The following is a 27,636-nucleotide window of genomic DNA, read 5'->3' as shown; positions in this document are numbered from 1 at the left end:
CAAATATAATATTTTTAGGATTTTTTATATGAATGGAATTTTAAGAGAAAACTTTGTTTTTTAAATCTTCTGTATTTTATGCTGAAAACAGGAGGAAAATAATTATTTTGGATAAAATAATCAAAGGGTTCTCAGTACAATACAAAATTAGACATTATTCTGGAAAAGGGAGGCTTATTGTAATTTCTTTCAATCAGAAAGGTGCCTGTATTTCATATCTTATATATTGTAGTACTAAGTGTAACAGAAAGAACTCTGTATTTAAATTATAAGTCATTTATTCTAATTCATTATGGAGACACAATATATACATATTATTTATGAGAACTGGAGATTTATTTAGAGGTCACTTGTTAAAGTACATCTTAAAATAAAACATCTGTGCACATAAAATACAGCTGACTCCATTTTGATTTATGAAAAATAAATTTATTACGTAACACCTTGTTTTTAACAATGTTCAATTTTTTTAAATTCAGAATACTTGTGTCATTCATGTAAAATAGTTTGATACAGTACATTGTATGTTATAGTTTTTTTTTTCCTCAAAAATTCTAAGGCTCTCCTACTCCTTCTCCTTTGCTGAAGTAAGGGCACCCTAAACAACGTGCGAACGAGTTTTAAAAAAGAAAATTAACTGAACAAAATTTTAATAGCACTACACCAACCAGCTTTAAAATCAAGACAAAATATCTGAATTGGATGCCGCACCTTTTTAAGGAATTTATCATTCATGCTTTTTTCATCTTAAAGCATGCTCACAAATCAGCAACACCAACAGGAAAAATAAAACACTGTCTATGACAATCATTTTAGTTTGTTTGCTGAACCAAACAGGTTTATATCAATGACAACATACTTATTTACTATCAAATAGCAGCTTTAATACCAGTCAAGTCATAGATTGAAAATAAAAACAAACATCTAAGTTGGAAATTAATCTTTGGGAGTTTTGAAACCTTTCTGGAAAAACCATGTGGCTTTTGTACTTTGAAAAAAACCCACCAATATACTTGGTCAAAAAACACTGATTAATGTAGAAAATGAGTAATTCACTGATAAGACACTAAAATGAAAGGTGTACCAAAATAATCTCATTTTGAGGCTTGGTTATTTTGATGAGTTAATATATACTGTATGTTTCAAGTACCAGTTAAACTTGTGTGCGTGTGTGCGTGCGTGTGTGCGTGCATGTGTGTGTGTGTGTGTGTGTACTATTGGTCAGATAATGTTGTTACACTGAAAGAATCACCACATACAAAGACAAATGCTTGCCCCTAGCACATTTCACAGCTTCAACTGCTACAGACTGTCACTGAAAAAAATGCATTGGTCAGTCTGAACCATGTCAAGTAAACTATGGAAGTAGCAAATCCACAACACAAACTGTGCTAGCACTTTCTTTTCAAGTCTAACTCCAAAATAAGTACAACTTGGAAGCCACTACCCCAATCTGTGAAAAGTGATGGAACTTGGTTACTGGACACTGTGAATATGTGGTTGTACAGTACATTCTCATGGCCCATACCAGGTTCCTTCAGAGAGCTGCACAGTCAGTCCTGAAGCATGAACAACAGTGCATTGACAATATTCCAACGCAGCTCAGTACCGGTGTGTTTGATGTGAGTACTGCGGAGGCTGCTGGGAGGTAGTTGAGTATCCCATGCTGCTCTGTGGCTGTGATGTGCTTGGTCCAGGGTTGGGATAGGCAGCATGTGGATTGGAACGCTGGAAAAGGAGATGGAGGGAGAAATGTGATTCAGGTGTTTCTGAGTTGGCTGTATCCCAATGCAAAACAGCTGAGGTGCGCTTCAAGCGTCATTTCAGGGTAGTACAAATGTAAATGTCTTATGCTATGCACTAGCTTTAGAATTAAAGTGACAAAACCTCCAACTCTATTAACATTAACTTTTCTTTAAGGTCCAAAATACTACTAGTAAATACTAGTAAGCCAACTCTTATTCCTATAGCAGTAACCCCTTTTATTCTGTTTTGTGTTGTCTACTTGATATTGAATAATTTGCTTGAGGGTTTATACATAAAGTGATGTATACCTTTGGAAATTCAAAGCAAATTCACATGCTAATTTCTTTAATAGAATTCTCCCTAACACACATTGTGACTAAATAAAAATGAGCATGTCAAGAAAAGGTACCAATGAAATATTTTCTTTGGCATTAAAATATTTTTATGCCCTTCAGACTAATGAAACTTATTTCCTGCTACAAGTTACATACAAAAGTAAAATGTTTATTGAAATGTAAGAAGAATGGTATTTCCAATTCTAAAAATAAGGCAAAGGGAAAGAACACTGATAGAGGTGAGTCCTCTAATTTTGATCTGTTGTATTATGACAGAGACAATAAAAAATTTACAACTCATTACTTTCTGCTTTTGAAACATATTTAATAATTGTAGATTACAAATTCGGCCAATCCTACAAAAGTAACATTTTTGAAAAAAAAAAAAAAAGATACATGAAACTGCAGAAATAATCTGAAAAAAATCACCCATAAAACCAACCAAAATAAAAACATCAACAAACAAAAAGACAATTTTTTTTTTGGTTTTAGTAGCAAAAGCTATAGAGTATGGCTGTTCTTCATTCTAAGGATGCATCGCCTTAGTGTGCAAACACATTCTTGATCCAACAAAGACATACTCTTCCCATGCAAATGGGAAGGAAATGATGTTGGAGCAAACATCAAACCCCAAAGACATCTGACTTCTTCTACTTGCTTACTGAGGGGAATTATTACTCAGGCAGACAATGATTTCCAAGATTGGGGGAACTGAACCTTTTCTTAACCAAAGCATAGCTAACACCTGATTTCTGAAGCACAGCAGCAGTGTCTGGAAATAAAAGTTTAATAAGATTTCTTTTGCTTTTTAAGTAGGTAAAAAGTTGTAAATAGTCAAGTTTTCAGTATTTTTCCCACACTGAAACCTAACTTAGTTGTAAAATATGATGTAAATGACTGGGAAAATAATATTACAATTTTCAAATGGGTCTTTCAGCAAAAGAACTGAAAATGTCTCTTGACAAAATCCAGAGGTAGGCAAAGGAGCAGTCTTTGCAGTCAGATCTGAGTCTGAGGCCCGTGTCCACCACTGGTTAACTGAGTAAATGTGTCAAAGTTATTTGACCCCTATGAGCTTCAGCTTTCTGAAATGACAATGACAGCATCTCACGTTATAACAATGAAAGGAAATAATACATATTTCATACTTGAGTAATAGCTGGCACATGGTAAACATTCAATTACCTCCTTCTTATAACCACCACTCACCACCCACAGCCTTTATAAACTGTACCATGAATGTTACCAAAAATTTTAATGATGATAATGCTAATAAACATGGTAAAAGTGTTTATGTGAGGCTAGGCACTGAGCCGTCGGCTACATTATCTTATGTAATCCTTCCTATAATATCACACTATTGTCTGTTGTCTACTAAATGAGTAAACTGAGCATAGTTGAACCACTCACTCAAGGTTACCTAGAAGTCAACTGTTGGGCAGGGATTTGAAAGCCTGTGCTCTTAAATGTTGTTTCAAAACAACAGAAACCATTTTTTGTGTTCATACTATAAGCTCCATGCTAAAATATATCATGTCTATTCCCACGACAATCGCCAAGTTAGGCTTTCCTAGTTTCATTTTACACATAAAAACTAATGTTAGAATATGTCATATTATTTACCTAAGGCAACATAGTTAATAAATGGCATAATTTAAATCTGATCATTCCAAATTTGTCTATATCAAAAGTCTAATCATCCCCGCCCAGGCCATTGTCAACACTTTTCCATGCTGATAACACTTCATATCAATGCATTCTCCAGATACATAATGGTCAATATTTTATTAATTAAATTTTATTTTCTGATTTTTACAAACCCACATGGAAATGGCATGGCAGATAAATACAAAATAAACTTGAAATACCTGATAGTCTGAGGTCATGATTAGTCCACCTGAGGTAGTGGTAGGAGGAACAACTCTCACTTTTTTCAACGGGGGTCCCTGTGTGTGACTGCTATCTTGATTCCCTGGGTGACCAGTTCCATTAGTATGGTTATTGCCCTGTTGCTGCTGCTGGTTCTTCTCAATTGGTTAAACAGAAAAATAAAGTTCAACTCAGAAGGAGAACAAAATTGAAACAAACCAGAAAATGTTATGGTAGCACTGAGTTAAACAAGGTGCTGCCAACTATACTTTAATACTTACTTTGTCTCCTTTGTCATCGGGTTCTTCTTCCGTTAAAAATTCTCGTTTTGGGTAAGGGATTTGACAACCAGCAAAAACACTGATCACAAGAAAAAAAGAAAAACAATTTCTGGTATACCATCAATTTTACACATGCCCTACTTACCTGGGCTTCATTTTAATCTTTCAAGATGGACTTTGTCTCATATTTGTAATATAATACCTTTCATGCAACTGTGACAGAATGAGTCATTTCTTCTAACCAGTAACATTACAGCAAGCCATCTGAGGACTTACTTTCAATTGCATAAAAATAATCAATAATCAGCTTTGCATAACTCAACTTTCTTCTTTTATCCTAGCATTTTTTACTACCAAAGATAGAAAACCAGTAATATTAATTCCAGTTGCAATGTCACATTTTTACTGCTCCTTATTAGATTTAAAATAAAAGATGGTATAGGGAAAAAAAAATTGAGAATGGGATTTAAACTGGAGCACAATACCATAATTGAGCAATCTCAGCGAGTATGACTGATCTATTACATGCATAATCAACCTTGAGTGAGTCTCTGATTAATGCTGAAACTAATGCTAATAGTGTTTCATAAAGCAAGAGTAGAAAGCCTAAATAGCACTTGGGGTATAAAAGCTAATTCTGGATTTGCCTTAAGAATTTCCCTGGGCCTCCATGTAAAAGGAATGGACAACTGGAAGAAAGCAAGCCGCCCCCAATTTCTGTCATGTTGGTGAGCTCATCAACTGATGACTTACTCTGATGTAGGAAGTGGGTCTTCTAAGAAGTAGGGATCCTGCATAGCCTGTTCTGAGGTAATTCGCTTTATTGGGTCCATAGTAAGCAACTTCTGAAGCTGAAATCAAAAATCATAAACACATTACTATGTTATTTCTCATAATTATTCTCTGGTATAGATGTGGGAGATACATGTCTTTTGATGATTACTATCACAATCTGTAGGGTATTTCATTCCCCCAAATTAACAAAAATATCCCAAATTATTAAATTTAATGTAGAAATTCACATTTTAGTAATTCTAATATTCATGATCTCGGTTTTCCTATAATAAATCTTCTTACTCTAAACCAATGATCATTTCTGCACATTATATAAACTGCTCTGTCTAATCTAGAATAGGATTAAAATTCTTATATTTATCATTTTTCTATTAAGGTCAAATTATACTAGCCACAAGTGGTTATGACTAAGTTCATATTACCTTAAACAAGTTAAATTAAAAAAACACTTTCTCAATCACATCAAGTATATTTCTAGAATTTCAGTCACATGTGGCTAGTGACTACCCTGTAAGTCAACACAGATAATAAGAGAAATTTCTCTCACACAGTGTTGTACTAATCTGAAGAAATAGGGTAACTGATAAAGAACTTGTAAAGTACTTAAGCAATTATGAATGAAGACTCTGGAAGGACAACACTGGGGTTCAAATTCTGACATTAGTTGAGCACTGAATCTGGCTAAGTCACTTAATCTATCTGTAACCCTATTTATCAAACAGATATTAAAAATGTTATCTATTAACACAGGCTTGTTTTTAGGAATAAATGAATATATACAAAGAAATGTATGTCTAGCACAAAGAAAGTACTATATAAATGATAGCTATTAGAAAAGTCACATTTCTATGAAAATTCAGTTCTTTTTGGGTAAATAAGATGCTAAATTCTCAAAAATCACAGTATTTAATTTTACACATGAATTAAGAAATTATCTAAATAGTGGCCTCTTAGTTTATAATCTTTGCGCTAATGCAATGATTTTCAGGCTTTAGAATACATCAGAATCAGCTCAAGAGCATGTTTTAAAACAGACTGCCAGGTTTCATTACCAGAGCTTCTGACTTCTGACTGGTATTCCTGGGCAGGAACACAAGAATCTACAGTTCCAGTAAGTTCCTAAGTGATTCTAATACTGCTAGACTAGGACCAAATTTTGAAAAGCAAGAAACGAACAGACACATTGGGACTTAATGGGAGATTACAGAATTAGAAGATAGAAGGACATAAAATATTTAAAAATATAGGGTTAATGAGATTTAAATTTAATTTTAATGATCTTTCAGTTGAAGCATCCTTTATTTTCAGAGTTGAAAGGAAAAGTATGGATTTGCTATATAAAATACTCAACAGTTTTACTGGAATTATAATAAAGCTTTCAGATGAGACCACCCAAGATAGGTCACTTGGGTAAAGGCAAGTAAATAAACTACAAAGAAAATTTATTTTCTAGACTTTCAGTGGTGATGGCAGTGAAAGTCACTACAAATTATACTGAGTAGCAATGCATTAGGAGGAAGGGTAATTTTACTAAATTGTGATTTTTTTTTGACAAACACAAAATATAATTTTTTATTTGCAGTAACGATTTACAACACTGACTATGCTTTAGAGATACAGTTCCATTTGTCTTTAAATGTGTATTGTCACACTTCACACACCACAAAGCCATCCATCCTCTTCTACCACAATCTATTGAACACCTACCGCACTTTGTTGAGGTACATTTTCGAATTGTTCTCAAAAATTGACTTTTGATCTACACTGCTATCATTGTTTTGTTAGAATAAGTAAGTTCATAATGTTGATGAATCTAATTTACCTTCTAATTTGGATCCTGTTTTAAGTATATTGTAATAAATCATTACTTGAATATTAAATACTGCTTTTTAAAGTGTTGACATGAAATATGTATCACATGATTTAAAAATAAATAGAAGAGGAAGGAAAGGAAAGGAAAGGAAGGAAGGAAGACATGTTTGCAAGTGGCCTAGTATATAGTAAATTTTAATCCAGTCCAGTAAAAATATTCTCATTTAAAAAACTCATTTGATAAAATAAAAATACTGGAAATAAAGGATTGAAAGGATCTGAAGGCAAGCAAAATACAACCTGCTTCTCCAAATTCCCTCTTTATATATTATATAACTTTATAGGAAAACATATTATGGTATAAAAGTGGAAAATTTATTGTAAACAATTTTAAGTTAGCAATATTCAAATATAATCTTATTACAAATTGCCTTCATAGTACATGGATTAATTTACCTTCTAAGAAAATCGTTTTTCAAGTATCTACTGATGGATACTCTATCTCTCATACTCTTTCAGAAACAGCAAATAATGCATGCCATCATTGAAAGAATTCAAAATTCAAGTTTACAAGAGGTTATCTTGGGGGTCTAAAATTTTCTAAACAATATTTCAGAGAAGTGAAATACAAAACCTATAGAAATTATTTCTGAACAGTGGGGTTCTTCCCTTTTTTTTCTTCTCTGAAAGTTTTAAATTTTTAATTGGTTTAATAAAAACTAATAAATGTGATTTAACAAGGCTCTCACCAACCTGGTAAAAGGCAAGAAATAAACTGCAAAGGAAATCTATTCTTTAGAATTTGAGTGATGATGGTACTGAGATGATACTCAAAATATATTGAATAGTAATTAGAAAACCTAATGCAACCAAACATTAGTCAGTCAAATCATGTTAAGAGTTTGGAAAAACGAATACTTTGACGTCCTTACTAGTAGGTACACCATCTTTGCATTTACTACTGAAAGGCTTTCAAAGTGCTGAGTAACACTGTAAATTGACCCAAATAAACCTGGGGTTGAGTTAAAATCAGTATGAAAGGAGGGGAATGCATTCATAGAACTGTTCTCTAAGGCTTACCAAGTGGAATGCTTTACTATCTGGTTTAACTTTGTGTTTTTCCATATACTTGATAAGGCTGCAGTTGGTATACCTGAAAGAAAAATACTATGAAATATCTATATTAGATTTGAGGTTAATTTTACAAGGACTAAACTTTTTCCAAAAGAAACTTTTATCATTTAATCATTTAGCCTCAGACTACATGTTGAAAAGAGTATATAATCAGCACAAAAAGCACAGATTTAAGTCAATTTTATGTGTCATTTAATATTCACTTTTTTATATTTCATTTAATATTTACTTTAGCCATGATTAAAAACAAGGTAACTTTATGAATAACAACAGATACTATGTAGTTCTTTTTCATATGACTGTTTATCTCAGTAATTATCCTGAATCTAACCAGTAGGCTTAAAATTTAAAAATATATTACTATAGGTCTAAAAAAAATGGCCTTTTCCCAGTCACCTGATCTTGAATTGTAAGTAAGTATAATATTCCCTCTCTATAAAACTTGCTTAACATTTTTGCAGAACCTAGGTGGATAGGAAAGTAGTTATCTTCAGAAAGGTTTGCTAAATGCTACTACTATGGTTTAACTACTTTCCACTGATGTCTAGCTTCTAGAAGCATCAAATATGGACAAAAATAAACTGGTCTTTTTCATAATTCAGTGGGTAAAGTTAGACATTTATATTCTTTATGTTATAATCTAAACATCTTAAGAAATTAAGACCATTATAATGTAAGGTATCTGAGTAAAGAAAATTTTTATTAGAAAAATTTTATACTTAGTACTCTATAATGTGAATATTCAGTCTTTTACTAAGTAGTCTGAAAAAGCAAAAATAAAAAAAGGATCAATTTTCTTTCCAACTTACGTATTTCTTCTAAAATCTTTCATTAATGTTGAATGTTCAGGCATCTTTTTAATATCTTCCCAGTCTTTATCTGTGGAATATATTGATAAAGTTTTATGTCATCTAGGTTCTTACTTTTAAGAATTTTAATAAAGGTTACCTCAATTTTCATTACATTATCCTATGCTTTTTACCTCCATGAAAGCAGACTTTAAATGATCAGCTATAGTAAACACTATCCTGTACTATAAACACAATTCCCCATCCTTTTTATAACATTAGATTTCTCAATCTATTTCTATGTATTTTACTATAAGTTATCTCAATTTAATAACTAGAGAATGATAAATAAATAATAAATTATTAAATAGCTCTATTTTAAAACTTTTCTGCCTTTCTCACCAAATTTCTTCATTAATTCAGCAACCAATCTCATCAACAATGAATGTGTACTTTTCTCCTAAGTAGTTTTAAGGTGCATTTTCTTTTATATAGCCCTCCTTACTTTCACCTTATTAAGTATACTGTTTATATCAGTAATCAATGTAATCAAAGTAGTTAATAACTATTTGAAATAGAATAGTCAGTCATATGACTAGTTTCAATGACATTAACAAAAACAATCATAGCTACTAGATAAATAAGGTAGAAAAAGTTTCAGATAAGTTTTGCTGGCAAGCAATACTTGCAAAACAGCATCCTTTCTCCATTACGACAATGGACTTTGATAAGAGTTTACTAGATCTACAGTATTGTAATAGGTATCTTTATGTCACCTATAGATTTTATATGGTCATAGTTTTTCTTTCAGCTTACTTGTAAAAACAAATGCTATCTCTCCTACACAGATAACCATATATTGTACACTAAAAAAAAAGTGTGTATTTTAAACTCCTAAATGGAATTCTCTGCTTAACTATCACTTTGCTCCAGTTTCTCTAATTTTGTCAATTTCTCTTAATTACACAGTCCTATAAAATATTTTAAATTTGTTGTCTATTCTCCATCCTTATTATTATCACTTCACACTAGAGTAATGTGGTAGGTAAGCAGCTAATTTCTTTGACGTAAGTGACTTCTCTTTAATTTTTATATACCACTGCCACAGTAATCTTTCTAAAATATAACATAAACCATGTCACTAATTTGCAAGGATTTATAATGGATTCTTAATCTTTATATATCAAATCTAAACTCTGATGTCTGCTTTGCAAGTTCCTTCTAAGGAACCTTAACTACTATCCACACATCAAAAAACAACTTATATAGAAGCCTTCCTTATTTCTATTCCCTTCTCCCAGTCTGGTTCCTTTTTCTGAAACCTTAGAAATGTAACAAAATAAGGTCATTCTCTACAACTCAAATCACACCTATAAGCATTCTACTTAGAATAGCACAAAGTAAACCCCAACAGGGCAAAGAATCATGTCACATCACATCAATAATGTGTTATACTCAACATAGTTGTGTTGCACAAGGCAGGTCTACAATATAAACTACTGAATAGCTGAAATTCCCATCACAACATACAATTGACCAATTTTGAATTAAGGTGGTATCTGTGTAGTTATACTACATACACTGATAACATTAATACCCTTAAGATGAAAGGTGAAATTATAACTTCCAAATATTTCTAAATCAGTTTTGATTTTTACTCACTTGAGAAAAATTCCTAATAAGAGTTAACTTCTAGTAAGTACTATGACTAGCCAAAATTTTGTAGGTATTTTAAGCAAATTTTTATTATTTGGACTTTTGGGCAGAGTTTTTGGTGACTAAGGAACTACCATTCTGTGGTATAATGAGAAACTGGGATGTAGAGTTGGAGAGATCTAACACCCATGATGAGACCCCTAATCAACATTCTCCCTGATACAAATCACTGTGGCAAGATCATTGTAGAATCCCAGACTTTCATCTTTATCTTGCATGTTTTAGCAACACATTTTAGAGAGTGTTCTTATTGACAAGGGTTACAGAGGAAAAATTCTATTAATCAATATGTGATTACTATACAGTGCCCTAACTAGAAACAATGTCCAAATTTTGTATTCAAATTCATGTAACAGCAGTATTATTTTTATGAGCTGCCAGGCAATAATATGCAACACTGAATTTATTAATAATTTCCAATGGTAAGACCTAAAGGTACCTTTCTAATACAGACACTGCAAATATTTTATCATTGTAAACATTAAGCAATGAAACAAAAAACAAAACAAAACAAAATGAAACAAAAAGACAATCCTCAAATTCAGAAAACCCATAAATGCTTTATGCCAATATGTGATCTCTATAAATTTAACTATTTCTATGGCTCTTTGATTAATGCAAGTCATAAATATAAAGAATAGATTAAGAGTAGCTTTCATTTGTTAAAAAGTATATATCTTTTAAAGAAGACATCTAATTTCAAACAACAGTGAATTAAAAATAAAAACGAAAACATAATGTGTACCTGCAGGAAATCCCATTACATTGAATATTCTGTCCAGCTGGTCATGGTGATAAGGATTACTAGTTTTGATGTCCTCTTGTCGACAGTGAAATATTGGTTCTGACGTTAGTAGTTCTGCAAATATACACCCTATAGCCCAAATATCTTTAAAACAAAAAGGAAAAAAAAAGAATAGAAAGAAAAAAAAAAGGAAAAAGAAAAAGAAAGGAGGAAAATAAAGTGGTTCTTTCCAAAAGAAAATGCATTTTTATCTTGGCGGGGAGTGTTTTTTTTTTTTTTTTCCTCTTTTTCTCTCCCTACTAAATCATATTAATCCCTAAGCAATTGTAATTATTAGTTATCACAAAATATTATTTATAAATATAAATTCCACCCCCCACACTTTTTCACTCCATGTATTTTAATCTCACACAGTAGCTTCATTCCAAGTTTAAATCAAATTTATTAGCTGAAATTTTAATGAGTTTTAAATGCCTCAGATATCACTTTATCTGTGAAATGCAAATGAAGCTACATATGGAGTCTGGGAACAAAAAAACAAATGAAACCAAACAAAGAATAAACAAACAAAAACCAAAACAATCTCTAAAATTGGGCATATTACCAAAAACAATTAACATAATTCTTTGCAAAAGAATTATTTTTTAACTGTTGTAGTAAGGTACTAGTCTGACCACAAAAAAAGATAATGCCTGACCTAAAATATTCGAATAAAATAGCATTTCTACCTGTACAATTTTCCTTTCAATGTGTTCCCTTACATTATCGCAGTGTCAATTTTTTTCAAGTATTTAATGAGAGCAAGATATGGACAAAATACTACCTTTAAAATGGATACACGAAGACTATAAATTCCTAAGAATTATTTGTAAGAGCCAGTCAAATGGATTTCTCAGCACACAACAAATTCCCTCCACTTACTTTAAGATACAGACTAACTTCATTCATATTCAATTTGTGCCCAACAGAACTATTAGTAGAAAGATCTGTATGCCAATTTAAAATTTGAAGTTGAAAGATTCATATTTTTCTTCTTAACAAATGTTAACTTCTCTATATTAAGTACAATGGCATGCATACAGGGACACTCAACAAGTGGTTTATGAATTGTCTAAACATTACTTTAAGTAATTATAAACAAACTATATAGGAGAACATATGAAAATCACTATTTTATTAAAGTTGACTGTTCAGGTATATTGATAATTTTCACTAAAATAGAGAAGGAGGAAATTTTATTAACATATAACTGAAAATTTCTAAATTTCAAAACTATAGTATAGATGCCTAATTTAATGTCAAATTTTAAATTTACATCTGAATAACAAGTTAATCATCTGTTCGCTAAAAATTATACCCTGACTATAAGCAAGTGATACTGCGTGCATATCAGTTTTACCCCACATTAGAATACCAAATGGAAAAGCCCCATTACAAAATATTTCAAAGTATTTTGTTTTTAGCATCAGAAATTTAATCAGAAAAAAAAATATTTCCTTATCATTTTTTTTGTATATGTATTCCACATAAACATGACTGGTAATCTTAATCAAATAAGACAGACAAAATATAAGTAGAATCACAAAAAGGGTGATGAGTCTGTTTAACAGTCTAGAAGAGGTTGATACAGTATCTTTTAAAATGCTATAAATATCAATCCTTTTTCTTAGCTATGAAAAATTCTAAAGAAAATAAAACATGGAAAGAAAGATGGGATTTTGCTGTCATTTTAGCAAATTACTAAACTTTTGTAAGTAAGTCTCTTTCCTATATTGCCTTTTATTTTCAGATTGCCAAGTTCATGAATAAGAGCTTTCTTGCTCATCTATGTGCCTAAGTCAAATACTATCCACTTCTTAAAACCTGTGATGTTTATGTGTGCCTACTGAGTTAACCAGGTGAAGTAGGTAATGACTGGGATGTTATATATACTTAAAGCAGGGTGGAAGGAAGATTTGTTAAATAATGTTTTAGTCAATATATGTAATAATAAGCAAGCTTCTATCTCAGTAAAAGACTAAATTCTTATTCTATTTTATTATACATATATTTCCCACTCCATAGAATGCTACATAATCAATGCTTTCAGTTGTTTGAGGACAAACTTTAAAAGTCCATACTTTAGTAAAACTTTTAAGACTGCTTTATTGACAACTGAACCACTTTTCAGTTAAAGAGAGATACCTTTCTTTCAGCTATCCATAAAGTCTAATAAACAAAAACACCAAACAGCCAGACTGAATTAAATTTTGTCCTTAGAAGTACAATGTTTACTGGCCTATTATTTTTCCTTTTTGCTTTAATAATTCAGCTGTAGTTTTATACAACTGAGTAAATGACCACAGCACTAAAATCTGTTTATAAAAGAGAGTGGGAACAATTTTCAATAGTTGAGTTTAGATTTTCCCTTTTGTTCTTTTGCTCTTCATTGTGGACTTCCATTTTAATATAATCCATCAATCACTACCAGCAGATTTAACCCTTCCACACAATGCTGTTAAAACAAATATATGCAAGTATTCAGCAAATTACATGTGAGCCCACCAACAAAGTTCTTCTATCAGTACTTACACTGCAATTATATTGACAGGGAAGTTCAACAACTTTAAGTAGCTTTAACTATGGTGTAGGCAATTTCTTGGGCAGTATAAGGACCCCGTAAGCTATCACATAAGAAAAGGGAGGAATGGATTGTGGAGAGAGACTGGAATCTAGGGAAAAAAACTTCAGTTTTTACTACTTCTTTCTGTTTTTAAAAGTATATATTAAAAGTAGTTTATGTATGATTTTTCTCAGACAAAAATGCAATTATTATTTTACTTCCATTATATATTGTTTTTAGCCAGTGTTTTTATAGCAAGTGTTCTCTAAGACTGCTCTTGCTAAGTCAGATGTACATGGGAAAAGTGGAGGTGGGGATCTCTGTGATGAAGGATTGGCACTGACTTTGTTTTCCTTCATTTGTACTTAGTTCAGTTCCCTCTGTGATCTCCCTACTTCTGGAGGAAGTTGTTTTTATATAATAGAGAATTTTTAGAGTTGAATAGGAGCTAAGAGATGATTTTCAAAAAGGCTAAAACGCACACACACAGAGCTAAGGCAATAACTCAATTTGCTAGTTGTAACTACTGCTATTCCTCAAAGATCAAAAAATAATTTTATGGATATATTCATAGTTCTCACAAGTAGACCATAGAACCCTTAAAGGTAAATGCATAATTCACATTCATTTTGGTTTTTCTTAAATTTTAAGACGTTTATCTAAGAGTTATCTGAAAAACTTTGATGTTGATAAGGAGGAGAGAAAAATATGAAGAAGGGCTTCTAAATTACAAAGTCACTTGGACAAGAAATCTATACAAACTGCTTTTTGACAGTAATGTGTTAAAACTGTTGAACTGTACAATGTCCTAGTGAATAACAAACTATACAAATCTTTATGTTTGTTATAAGATACGTTTATTAAAAAAATGATGAGCTAAAATCATAAGTGAGAGTATATTTTTTTTACTTAAATCAATTCAAAGATTCAAGTTTTCATTTAGTAGCAGTTAAATTTAGGTAATTAATTCTTTATTTGTATATTCTGCTACATATCTCAATAAAAGAAACACCACTTTTAAAAACTCATTTTTCTAGGTGGAAACAAAATATCTCTGTATGTATTTCTTAAATAAATTTTGAATACTGATAAAAATAATTAAGTATGTATTAAAAATAGAGCTAGCTTAAATAATTCTACTTTTTTTACTTTTCTTTCTTTTTGAGACATTTTATTTTGGAATAATTTTACATTTGTAGAAAAGTCATAGGTAGCACAGAGAACCCCCATTTTTAACTGGCTTAATTTTATCTACCTTTATTTTTCTATAAACTAAAATATTATCTCAAAGTTTTCTGAACATCAATTTTTTCTTTGAGAAAAGACAAGCTGGATTCAAGGTTAATAAGGGGAATGATTACAGATATTTCCTTTTTCCCTCTTGAATTTACATTAGAATGGCAGCAGAGTGGTAAAAGTATAAATCCATAATAACTAAATGAATAGGAGATCATCAGGAACAAGATTATTCAAAAGAGTATTGCGCTTTCACAATGTACCAACTAAGAACTAACCTACAATGATGAACAGTTAGACAAGGTTTATCTAATTTAGTGGGCTTTAGATACTGCTCAGTGTTATCAAAACAGTAAGATGAAACTGTGATGGAGAAGGGGCAGAGGTTACTTTAGACTGAAGTATGAAGGAAGTTCTCTTTAGAGAGGTAGTATTATTTTGATTAACATCTTAATGAAGAGAATAGTAACATGAAGACCTGTTCTAGACAGAGATACATAAAAACATTCCTAAATGATAGAAGGATAAAATGGCTCTGCAAGTCCTACTCCACAGTTTCATTGTTGACTGGGACACAGTTGGCACATCTATGAGAAGATTTTGTAACTGTTAATGCTGGATACAAAGTCTTTAGCTTTCCCATTGAGGGTAAACAGAGTGAGGGATACAGATGGGATCTGAGTAGGGATGGTTTGATAGGGAGAATTAAAAAAACAAACAAGCAAGCAAAGAATAAGTTATTCCACTGGGGGTAAAAAAAGTCTTTAGTTTCAACAACTGATCTTCCAGGAAGTTTCCGGCTATACAAAGCGTGGGCCCAAAATTGATGTATTATGCCCCTAAAGAATACGAAAGCCCTCTGAGCGGATTTTTATGTACTGGCATTTAGGGTTTTCCCAGTTAATGGCAGTTAGCAGGATCGCTCTGAAGTAAACTGCCATGAGCGCATGATGTAGGTATACAAAGTTCCCAATCAGCTTTTTATAACCTGATTCTTATATACAAAAAGATATTCAAGGACCAACAAATAGTTGAAAAACACTTGTGACATGAAAGGGAGAAACCAAGATACATAAATAAATAGTGTCTACAAAGGAAGAACAGATAATAATTATTCCAGGAATACAGCAAATTACAAATGATTCAAAGGGACCATACTTACATCCTTACAGGTCCTTGAGAAGTTTTTCTTTTCATAGAGTAATATGAAATGTTATGAAAAATTAGTATCAGAGGTTTTGGGAAACAAAAAAGACGAAGGGTCAATCCAAGAAGTACAGTATCTGACTATCCTCGGTTTAGATAAGAGAAATAGAAAACTAAGAGAAGGAACTCAAAGGTCTAGTACAGAAGAATTTTCCAGATAAAAACTTCAGGTTTAATCTTCCTAGCAACTGGCCAGCACATCACTGGGAAATGTTAGGATGCAAATTCAAATTCTACTGTTTCCAGAGAGAAAAAAAAAATTGAAAAGCCTCAGGTAATCCACCCATGAACGAGAATAACACCAGCATGTGACTTGTCATTAGCAGTGATGCTAGAAGACAATGAAGGAACATCATCAAAGTTTGAAGGAAAAGTATTTTGTAACTAGAATTTAAAACCTTATCAACCTTGTATGATAAAGGTATACTTGACAAATACTAGAAAATTTAATCTAAGAAACCCTTCCAAAGGGTAGCAAAATAAGTAATGAAATACAGAATCCTAAAAGAAATAGCTCTACTCCAGAAATAATAATAATAATATTAAAAAGAAAATAGGAAGGAAGCAGTCCAGAATAGAAAAAAAGCCTCAAAGACTTCAGCATAGACTTATCAAAAAAAAAAAAAAAAGAAAGAAAGAAAGAAAAGAGGGTTTAATACTACCCTGGAGAACATAGTACATGTAAAGAAAACAGGCAAATGATAAACGGGGGGAAAAAAGGCAAAACATCTACAAAAATACTATTTGATGATAAAAGTCAACCAAATAAAATAAGAGTAAAGATATTGGTAATGGAGAATTGTGGTAAAAGGACTATAGCAGCTGAGTTTTGAGTCTATGACAAGGTATAAATTAAGTATAAAGAGTGGGAATTATGGTTTGCAAACAGAAATTAGATGTTTTAAACACTGACAAGTAATAATAATAAAGAAAATGATAAAGGCACTGATACAGCTTTTAAGATGAGAGGCTGGTAGGTGGATATGTATAAGAAAACTAATTTCCTAGGTCTTCATAGTCAAAAGATAGTCAATTATTATCTAATATCGAAAAAGTGAATTAAAATGCTCTAAACCCTACCTTTATCCCTTATGTTTTTTTTTTTTAACTTTAAGAGGATCATTTAGAGGCTAGTATTTCTTCTGGTTTTGAAAGAAGCATATGCCTGAAGTTCAATGACTTACAAATTTTGCTGTACTTTATTTCTCTTATCAAGTAAAATTATTTTAAAAATATGTTTCACTTAGAATACTTAGAACAAACCCATATACTTAAAAATTAAACAAAAAAAACTTTAGGCATTGTTATTTTATGTTAGTTTTTGCTCATACTCATAGTTATCTATATTACTTGATTTAAAAATACAAAGAAATATGTATATTTCACAACAAAAGTAACTTGAATTGTCATGAAATTTTAATTAATTTACTCACCAATAGCTTTGGTATAATGTCTTGCTCCAAGAAGTAGTTCTGGGGCTCGGTACCAGAATGTTACGACTACGGGATCCAAATCTGCTAAAGGCTTCAAAGGTGAATTAAATAGTCGGGCAAAGCCCATATCAGCTGTGAAAATAGAATAAAAATAACATTGAGTAAGTAGATTTTTTTACAAGTTTAACCGACTAGTTATATCATTATTTAGTAAACATGAAAAATGTGAATTCTGAAGAAAAAGTCTACAAAGCAATCTCACCTCTTTCAGAAGTCTAAATAAAAAAAAAAGCTTAAAATGCTCATTCTTTGCAAACTTGTCATTTGGCACTTCAAATGGGCTACTGGTAGGCTCTGTTAACGAAGGTCAAAGGATACGCTATTCCTCTGCACATCTGTCATCACCACTGGGGACAGGTTGTTAAGTTGCATTTCTTTTCAACTTTACTGCGCACAAGCACTGATAGGTTTAAGTTTTCTATTATTTACATCTATACACCTAGTCACTAGTGTAATTAGAAACTGACTATTCAGGATGTTCACAATACTACTTCTTCCCATTTATTTGGGTTGAATTTTTACTAACAATTTTAAAAGAATCACAATAGTTTTTAAACTGGAAATTACTTTAAAGATAATATAACTTAATCACATTCTCTTCTCAAATGAGGAAACTGAGATTAGAACAAGTTAATGATTAGACAAAAGTCATAAACTCCTGTCTTCGTGCTGGAGCTGTGGTAAGATATAGTGCATAACGGTTTAATATGTAATGTAGTTATTCAGACATGTTGTTTATCTGACTAAACCACAATATTCTTACAGGCAAAACTGTTTTTATTATCTCTCTACTCCTTTTGATATTAAGAATAGTGACATTATGTAACCCTTTTGCCAAATGTACACTGAACAATCACTATCACATCACCTATTCAAAAATTTTAATAATTATTGGTATTCAAAAGTTTCAAGATTCTTTCAAACAACTGTTAAGTTCTACTCTTCTTATACATTTTTTAAAAAATGAAGCAGGTCCTAGTTTAACTACTTAATTGTGGAGGCTAAAAAAAAAGAAAACACATTCAGCAAAGAATTAAAACCATGAGTCAGATTACTAATACTGGTTTACAGAACAGTATTTCTTTTCACATATACTGCTTTAAGCTGTTAGAATTCCCCAACCCTGCCAGCATTATATACACTGAAGTATAAATACAAAGTAGATTTTAATGTATAAATTTCCTTAAAATCTCAAAAGAAAAAAACATCTGTAACTATTGTTTGGATAGGTGTTTTTATATTTCATGTGCTTTGAACTTAAACTTGACTTTTGATACCAACAAAATGGATTGTCACCAAACTGAACAGAATCCTTTAAAAGCACATGTAAGGACTGAACAGGCATTTGTTGATACTAGGGTATTAACTGGGTCTGGTTCTCAAAGGAAGCCAATCACCAGGAGTAGTACTCTGAGGTGTTATAAACTTTGCTAAGAGTATTTCCAGAGTTTTCATTAGAAGTAGAAAGTGAGATTTAGAGGATTTACAGGGGGGTTGGAAGGAAGGGTTAGGCACACTGTAAGTTTTTCTTTGTTGGTAAAGTAGTACAAATAAGCTGATACTTCTAAATCATATTAAATTTGAAAATCAGAAATTACTAAACTGTTGACTGCTATTCCCACAATCCTGTTACCTTTCAAGTAATATAGTTTAGTTTTTCTACCCACACACAGAACAAACTAAATAAATGGGACAAACACAACTTAGAAATGACAATGAAAAAAACAAAAACAAAAACAAAAACAGGATAAATTTAGTTTTATCTTTAGTAGGTTATCAGACCAGGTATGAGTAAATTTCTGTTCTGACAGATAAGAAAGTAGAGCTATTATAAAACACATAAGGTAAAGAATGCTTGGTAATTTTTTTTTTCCCCATCAGACAAAGGCCCACGATAAGACAGGCTTGTTAGAACTTAAGGTTCTGTACCTATTTGGCCTCAGTGGTTTTCAAAATTTGTAATTTCTAATGCAGATGAAGTTAACTGAGGCATATGTTTTGATCTGATCTGGCTCAGGTGAACAGAACTGATGGTATAATTACTGGTATGCTATATACCCTTTTAACTAAGGTAATACAGTTTCTAACATGGAAAAAAAAAAAAACCCACTCACATCTATAGGTTCTTTTTAATGAAGGCAGGGAGGGATTTCTAAGATATGTGAATGGCATATTTTATAATTAGAACACTTCAGTTTCTAAAGATTGTCTTACAAGCCCTCAAGGGTAAAACAATTTTTACTTTTAATATATACTTTTTAAAAATGATCATATGGAACTACATGAATATATACATGTTACAGCAGAAGTCAGAAGTAATAAAGCTGCCTACAACTTTTAAATGAGTGCTACACTGTGACTTATCAAAGATGTAACATACCAATTTTTACTCTTCCTCGCTCAGGACCTTCACCCATAACTAAAATATTAGCAGGTTTCTGTGGAAACAAAATAGTGGTTTTTTTCAGTAGACAGTAGTGCTTTTTAAAAATAGACAATATGCCAATATAACACAAATCCACCTTTAAAAAACCTCATTTACTCAAAAATTAAACTCAAACACAGGAAGTCACCCAAGAAACTTTACATGGACATATGCAAAGCAATGTGTAAATTTCACAAAGGCCCAAATATGGCTGTACTTTTTCCCCTTGTTTTATCAGTAAGTTTCATTGCTGTGGAATATCTAGTAGAAAGTTATATGGGTCCTTCTTACTCTTCCAATTACATAAAATGTCCTGCAACTTTAAAGGAAAAAGAATCATCAAAGATGATTTGATGCTAAGTAATAAATTGTCAGGAAGGAACCACTTGATAATGAGTTTATAAAGACAACAAGGTATTAGTTCTGGGTTCAAACAAATAAATTAGAGATATCAATTCAATACAGCCTTTTCTAAATGAGTTACTGAAGTTATAGGAAGTTTTTATGACCTGAATAGTCTTGAGGATTTTGTTAAATAAAATAAACTGACACTTTATAAAAGTAGTATTTTAGTTAAGTTTAATATTTCTAAAATCAGGATTAACTGTCATCTAAAATTTGCTATTATTGTGTCCACTATGTAAGGGCTCTCTCATCTACAAAAGGAGAAAGAAAGGAAGGAATAAGAAAGAGAAAGGAAGAGGAAGAGAGACAGAGAAGATATAATCCCTAAAATTTATGGTTAACCTGCTGTCTACTTGATCTGATTTTAATTCTACCAGTCTCATAAACAGAAGTGAAAGTAGACTAGGATGCCTTTGAAATACTGATCAAAGCAAGCTTAAAATGAAATCAGAGATTTTAATGAAGGTTGTTTATAGGAGTCATCTTTTCTTCCCTAACCAGATTTAGTAATAGTCCCATTATTACCAATAAAAAGTAACTTACGGTATGTTATTTTATCAACCAGTAAAAAAATTAGAATTATATTTTATTCCATTAAAAATAAAGGATATTGGTGAAAAGGTAGCACATAAATTTCAGAGAGAAAAATTCCAGAGGAGGGATTTTCAAGAAGCATGAGGCAGCATCTCTATTTGGCTGGGGGAAAAGGTTGTTCTCAACTCATGTTAGGGCATCAGGAGGAGGCCTACTTTTTAATGCTAAACTCTTTATCAAGGCAGAACCTCCTAAACATCTCCTGAACACATTCCCTACTCTTCCCATGAAATCTCTATTTTGTATTGTTGCCATGGTTAATCTCTCTAAAAGACAAAACTTATCACATCACTCCTTAGCTTAAAATTTTCCATAATAACATGTAAAATTATTACGAGATTAGGTGAAAATGGCAGAACACAAGGTGATTACAAGTACAATAAAAAAAGTGTTATGAGTTAGGACTACAAAACAAAACAATGACAGAAGTATAAATGAACCTTCTTAAAATTGCAAGATTTTGCTATGTTTTATTAGTACTACTAAAATTATTATTTTAATTTTAAATTGGTCCTCATCGCCTATGAATAAGATCCAAAGTCCATTTGTCAGCTGGTTCCCAGCAGCCTTTCCAGTTACACCCTCCACCACTACACACTGCTACTGCCACATCTTTCCAACAATGTCATAGCTGTGCCATTATTTCTGCCCCATAAACCCCCCCCTTTTTTTTTTAAGATTTATTTATTTGCGCATACAGAGGTGCAGGAGCGGTGAGAGGATTTACCAGAGACAGAGAGGGGGGCAGAACAGGCAGATCGACGAAGTACACTGCTGAGGGGAGCAGCAGGCATGTCAGGAGAAGTCTGCTGCGCCATGTGGGTCAGCTCCCTGGCAGGTCGGGATCAAACTCATGTGGAAGTGGCTTTTGATTCCTAGTGCTGCACTTTAACCTGCCGCGCCACCAGGGAGGGCCACCCCAGAGAACCCTTTTAAACTACTTGGTAAAATCGGATTTCCTCCCTTTAATGTCAAGAGACATGAACACTGAATATAAACAATTTAAACCATAAAGTAACATCAATTAAATTGAGAAACCCTCTTCCACCACCCATCACTCTTCCACCACATCCTATACCTTCCTCTAGATACCAAATAGGTCAATTTTGTGTGTGTTTAATGGACTTTTCCTAGCACTGGAGTGCTCAATCATGTGTAGTAAAAGCATAGGTACCCACAGGCATTTCGCTTTTCCTTCTATACTAGATGGAGTGGAAAAGATGTGTTCTTACCCATTTATCAGCAATGCCCACACCTGAGAAGCCCTGGGATGGGTGGTATCGACAAGCCTGCTACTATGCAAAGGGAGAAAAACTCTTGTTCTTCTAGGTTTACTGGATAGCTCAAGTTCCAAACTTTAGTTTGAACACTTGTGGGAATGAACAGTTTCTTTGTCAAAGTCTAGCTTAGTTAATGGGTTTTGGGACTAATGGTTCAAGCAATAATTAAAAATTACTTTTTAAATAACTGTTTATTGAATAATAAAACAGCTCTTGGGGCTGAAACCACTACCAGCATTGCCTCTACTAACAAAAGAATTTAAATTCAATTTGGGCATGCTACATAGTTAAAAAAAAAAAAAAGAGAGAGAGAGAAGTCCTACATCTTATTTAATAACATTATTAATATGGGCCCCTCTTCACACTATTTTCCATGGTACTATTTTGTATATCCTAAGGCATAATATTCTGATTTAGTAGACATAGTCAACACTAAATTTTTCTGGTGAATATTATCTTATGAAAATCTCAAGAGAAAAAGGCAGAAAGGCTTTAGTGTCATGAATTATTCTAGTGTTTCTGTTTTGTTGACTTCAAAAAATTTCAAATTAATTTTTTCTAAAAAATTTATTTATTCATACAGAACTGGGGTACAGGCCAGAGCTGCAGAGGCAGTGAGAGGATTCACTAGAGACAGAGTGGGGAGCAGAACAGGCAGATTAACTAAGTACACTGCTGAGGGGAGCAGCAGGCGGGTCAGAAGAGGTCTGCCGCGCGATGTGGATCGCCTCTGGGGCAAGCGGGAATTGAACTCACGCGGAAGTGGCTTTAGCTTCTTAGTGCTGTGCTTTAACCCACTGCGCTACCAGGGAGGGCCTCAAATTAACTTTTAGTACTTAATGAGACACTGAAACAATATCTCAATTCTCCAAGAAAGCTAATTTCTTTTTTCTATTTATCAATTGGAGAATGTAGGACCAATTTTTAGCTTACGGCCAAAACTTAAAAGTAGTTGCTGATAATGCATGAAACTAGTAGCAATAACTATTAACTTTGATAAATAGTTTGTGATATTTTATGCCCTATCAAAGGTAATCACTTTGGACATACAGAACTTCACTGGTGACATTTTGATGAGGCTTATATTCAATTAGACTGTATTTGTTGCTGTGGGAATGAAGGTCCAATACAACTTCAAATTATTACAACATACTGGTTATAATTCAGTTATGCTATGCAAAGAAATTATTACAGAAAACCCTTTGTTGCCTGCTGAACAATAAATCAATGAGATACAACTTTTGACGCTGTAAAGTCCTTATCAACATTTTACTTAATTGAGCAAAAAAAGTTTACAGTTAAATGAGTATGTCCTTCTTTTAGTCTATGACATTTTTTGTTTTCAACTGTGCTCCCTCCCTAAAAGTTCACTGATATTTCTGAAACCACAATCCTTGTATTGCAGAGATAAGCATTCTAGTGGAGGCTTTCTGTCCTTCAGAATCTGTCATGTAGGGAAATAGTAATCTAATGATTTTGGCATACAGAGTAGTGGCAAATTAGTTTCATTTAAGAGATCAACTCTTCTAGAAAAGTAAAAGTCTTAAGAAAAGACCAGAAACTGGACAGATGAGAAAAATGCCACTGTCATTCAGAGATATTCTGACATGTTTTCCTGTACACAAAATGTATTTTTTCAAGTATGACTGATTTAGCTGCATGTTTGTACAGCTGTGGAGTTTTAATATATATTTCAGTCAGTTTTCTGAAATGTCAAATAAGTAAAAAAGAGGTAACTTTTACCTGAAGACTAGAAAACTGAATAATATTAAGAATATCAAATACATCTTAAGGAAGAACTACTAAGGAAGCAGATAGGATATCAAAAATCTTTTCAGAAAAAGGTCATTTAATGGAATTAAATAAAATTTACAAAAATGAGTGAATACAATTTATATTTAAAGTGAAAATCACCCTACTCCAAATATTATACTAAATAATGTTAATTTATATTATTTGGTAGTATAACTGCAATGAGTGAACAGTATGTTTTGTGTTCTGTATGCTTTGTGTTCTATATTCCCAAATATGATCCTCTTGACAAATCTAGGTATGTGGGTATTACTTTTACTATTTTGTAGTTCTCAATTGGTTATGTCTTCCCTTCAGCATCCATTGTGGCATTAATTCAGTTGATGCTCCCTCCTATTGACTGACAATGCTTGGGATTTAAAATAAAAGTAACAGATTAATTTTATGATAAGCAAAAACAATCTTCCTAAATGACAATAATGTAATGCCTTTTTTTTTTAAAGGTGAAAACTTCTGGTTTATCATAAGTGAAAATTTCTTCTGCAGTTTCTGTTAAATCTTATGATATTTAAAAAAATAATGTTTCCATCTAGGATATAAAAATACATAGTCTTGTAGAAAAGTTTTTATTTATTTAAATATGATTAATATAAATCACTTACGCAGTTTTTTTTTTGCTGATTTTTTTCACATAATATTTTATTTCTAGGGGCCTACCTGGTGGTGCAGGGGTTAAAGTCTCAGCACTATCAAGCTAGCTAAAGCAGCATGAGTTCAATCCCTAGCCAAGGAGCTGAACCACATGATGCAACAGATCTCTCCTGTCTTCATGGTTGCTCCCCTCAGCAGCATATTTCAGTGGAGCTGCCTGTTCTGTTCCCCATTCTGTCTCTGATGAATCCTTTCACTCCCCCTCCTCAGACTTTTGGCCTATACCCCAGTTCTTGTATGAATAAAAAAAAAATCTTAAAAAAAAAATAGGCATCTTAAACTGTTACCAAGCTAAATTACATGTCTATCTATGACTTGAAAAGACCAGAAAATACAGTTGCAGCTTATCTTATAAATTCAACCATCTATTTTAGAACAGTGTTAAGAACCCTTAGAGTATATCCTTACTTAAGAGTGTTATATCTATACCATGATATAAATTTGGAGTCAGGCCCTCCCTGGTGATGCAGTGGGTTAAAGCACAGCACTAAGAAGCTAAAGCCACTCCAGCATGAGTTGGATCCCTGCCCCCAGAGGTGACCCACATGGCATGGCAGACCTCTCCTGGCCTGCCTGCTGCTCCCTTCAGCAGTATATTTTATCAGTTCACCTGTTCTGATCCCCACTCTGTCTCTGGGAAATCCTCTCACCACCCCTGCACGTCTGGCCTGTACCCCAGTCTGCATGCATAAATAAATAAATCTTCAAAAAAAAAAAACTGGAGTCAAATTATAGATGTCTATTAATTTAAAAATATACAATAAACAACTATAACAGTGATACTCTATCAAAGTAAAATCCAGATGTATTAAAGAAGAAAACGTTAATAAAGACATGTTTTAATAGCTAATTAACTACTGCTGTTTTAATATCTAATTGTAGCCAAGAAAAACTTTAGTTTCACACACTCTAAAAAAAATTTATTGTGTGCTTATTAGAACACTGACAATATATACATGAAATCTTGAACTTTGACACTGAACTGACTTTGAAATATGGTTTCTTGCTATGCTTACCTCTATGAGACTGCCTTTTAACTTACTATTTGGTTATTTCATTTGTTTATATTTAGTTAAGAGATGGTTACTAATCTGAAAGAGATTTAATGAAAACTATGTTGTCATGGGCACAGTGACTTAGACAGGTTTAGACAACAATTTTAAGTAAGGGAAAATATTATCTGATATGTTTTCTTTTTAGGAGATTAAATGAATTTGGCAAATTTTAAGATCTCTGGGAAATGATACTTTAAGGCCTGACTCTTAGGAGTTAAGAGTATTAATTTTGCATGCTTTTTCAGAGTATAAATTCAGAGAATTCCAAAACTTTGGAAAAATTATTTCTTGGTGTTTTAACTATAGACAGGGCATTTATCTTTTGCTAAAGTAAAGGGGTAAAAGTCTACATGTCAAAAGAAAAAATATGGGTGTTCACCATTAACATCATATTAAATAAGATAATAGTAAATATTAGCTATAGGCAGAATCTTGGTGAATTTTTGTGTATGATAATATCATTCAAAGTCCTTTAAACAAACTAAGTCCTTCAAAAAAAGTTTTAAAAAAGTCCTTTAAACAAAGTTAAAAGAACTAAGTTACCTCAAGAAAAGGAGACCCACAGGGCAAGATATATAGTAGAAAAACTCCCAAGAGTCCAAAACATGGCAAAAATAATGAAGATGGGCCCTCCCTGGTAGTGCAATGGATAAAGCACAGCACTAAGAAGTTAAAGCCACTTCAGCCTGAGTTCCATCCCCAGGCCCAGAAGTGTTCCACATGGGCGACAGACCTCTCCTGACCCGTCCGCTGCTCCCCTCAGCAGTGTACTTCCTTGTCGGCCTGTTTTGCTCCCCACTCTGTCTCTGGTGAACTCTCTCACCGCCCCTGCACCTCTGGCTTGCACCCCAGTTCTGTATGCATAAATAAATCAATCTTTAAAAAAATATAATGAAGCTGTTGAGTGGGGGGAAATTACCTACAAGGAACCCAGATAGTCTACTATCAAATTTTTGAAGAGAATACAGCAACATCATCAAAATAATCCAAGATAAAACTTTCAGCCAAGAATACTCTATCATGCAAAACTTTCCTGCAGATACAAGGAAGAAATAAAAGTTCAGTCAAACAAAATCTTAGGGAGTTTGCAACTACTAAACTCTCCTACCAAGAAATATATTAAAAGGAGCACAACTGTTAAAACTAAAGAGGATATTAAGCACAAAGAACTGAACAAGCAATTAAATGCAATCACAAAACAATGGGGAAAATGGCAGTAATGGACCTCTATATATCAATAATGACATTAAATGTCAGTAGGTTGAATTCACCAATAAAAATATCAAGGATTGAGTTGGATTAGGAAATAGAATCCAACCCTGCTGCTTTCAGAAAACAAATATAATTGGGACATTCTCCAGAATTGACCACACAACAGGTCACAAGATAAGCACCAAAAAATTTAGACTGAAATCACACCTGATTTATGAGTACTGCGCTACAAATAAACTACAAAAAGAAAGTAAGTAAATACATGGAAATTGAACAACATATTATTGAATGATCATTGGGTTGATGAGGGAATCAAAAAAATTAAAAATTTCTTTAGAAAATGATAATGAGGACAACCTTTAATAAAGTATGGTACAGAACAAAAGCAGTACTAAGAGAAAAGCATATAGCAATATAGGTCTGCATTAACAAACTCTTAGAAAT

At 32.4% G+C, this 27,636-nt stretch overlaps 1 protein-coding gene across 3 annotated transcripts in view; it reads right to left on the bottom strand.

The window, feature by feature from the left end:
* Window positions 1-413: 413 nt before the first annotated feature.
* Window positions 414-27,636, bottom strand: part of CDK8 (cyclin-dependent kinase 8) — an 86,722-nt gene continuing 59,499 nt past the window's right edge. Inside the window, exons 5-13 of one of the 3 annotated variants that reach the window (XM_004680158.2) lie at window positions 20,139-20,196; window positions 17,699-17,830; window positions 11,222-11,365; window positions 8,782-8,851; window positions 7,919-7,991; window positions 4,985-5,082; window positions 4,232-4,310; window positions 3,950-4,108; window positions 414-1,728 (exon numbers count right to left, since the gene is read on the bottom strand). In XM_004680158.2, the coding sequence (XP_004680215.1) occupies window positions 1,603-1,728; window positions 3,950-4,108; window positions 4,232-4,310; window positions 4,985-5,082; window positions 7,919-7,991; window positions 8,782-8,851; window positions 11,222-11,365; window positions 17,699-17,830; window positions 20,139-20,196 (939 nt within the window). In that variant the 3' untranslated portion in view covers window positions 414-1,602. The remainder of the gene's footprint in view (window positions 1,729-3,949; window positions 4,109-4,231; window positions 4,311-4,984; window positions 5,083-7,918; window positions 7,992-8,781; window positions 8,852-11,221; window positions 11,366-17,698; window positions 17,831-20,138; window positions 20,197-27,636) is intronic. The other 2 variants (XM_004680159.2, XM_012723382.1) reach the window with 2 other exon arrangements.

The sequence above is a fragment of the Condylura cristata genome, unplaced genomic scaffold (genome assembly GCF_000260355.1).
Source record: "Condylura cristata isolate star-nosed mole 26May11 unplaced genomic scaffold, ConCri1.0 scaffold00010, whole genome shotgun sequence".
NCBI lineage: Eukaryota > Metazoa > Chordata > Mammalia > Eulipotyphla > Talpidae > Condylura > Condylura cristata.
The sequence above is the reverse complement of the archived record's forward strand: the minus strand, read 5'-3'. Positions and strand labels throughout refer to the sequence as shown.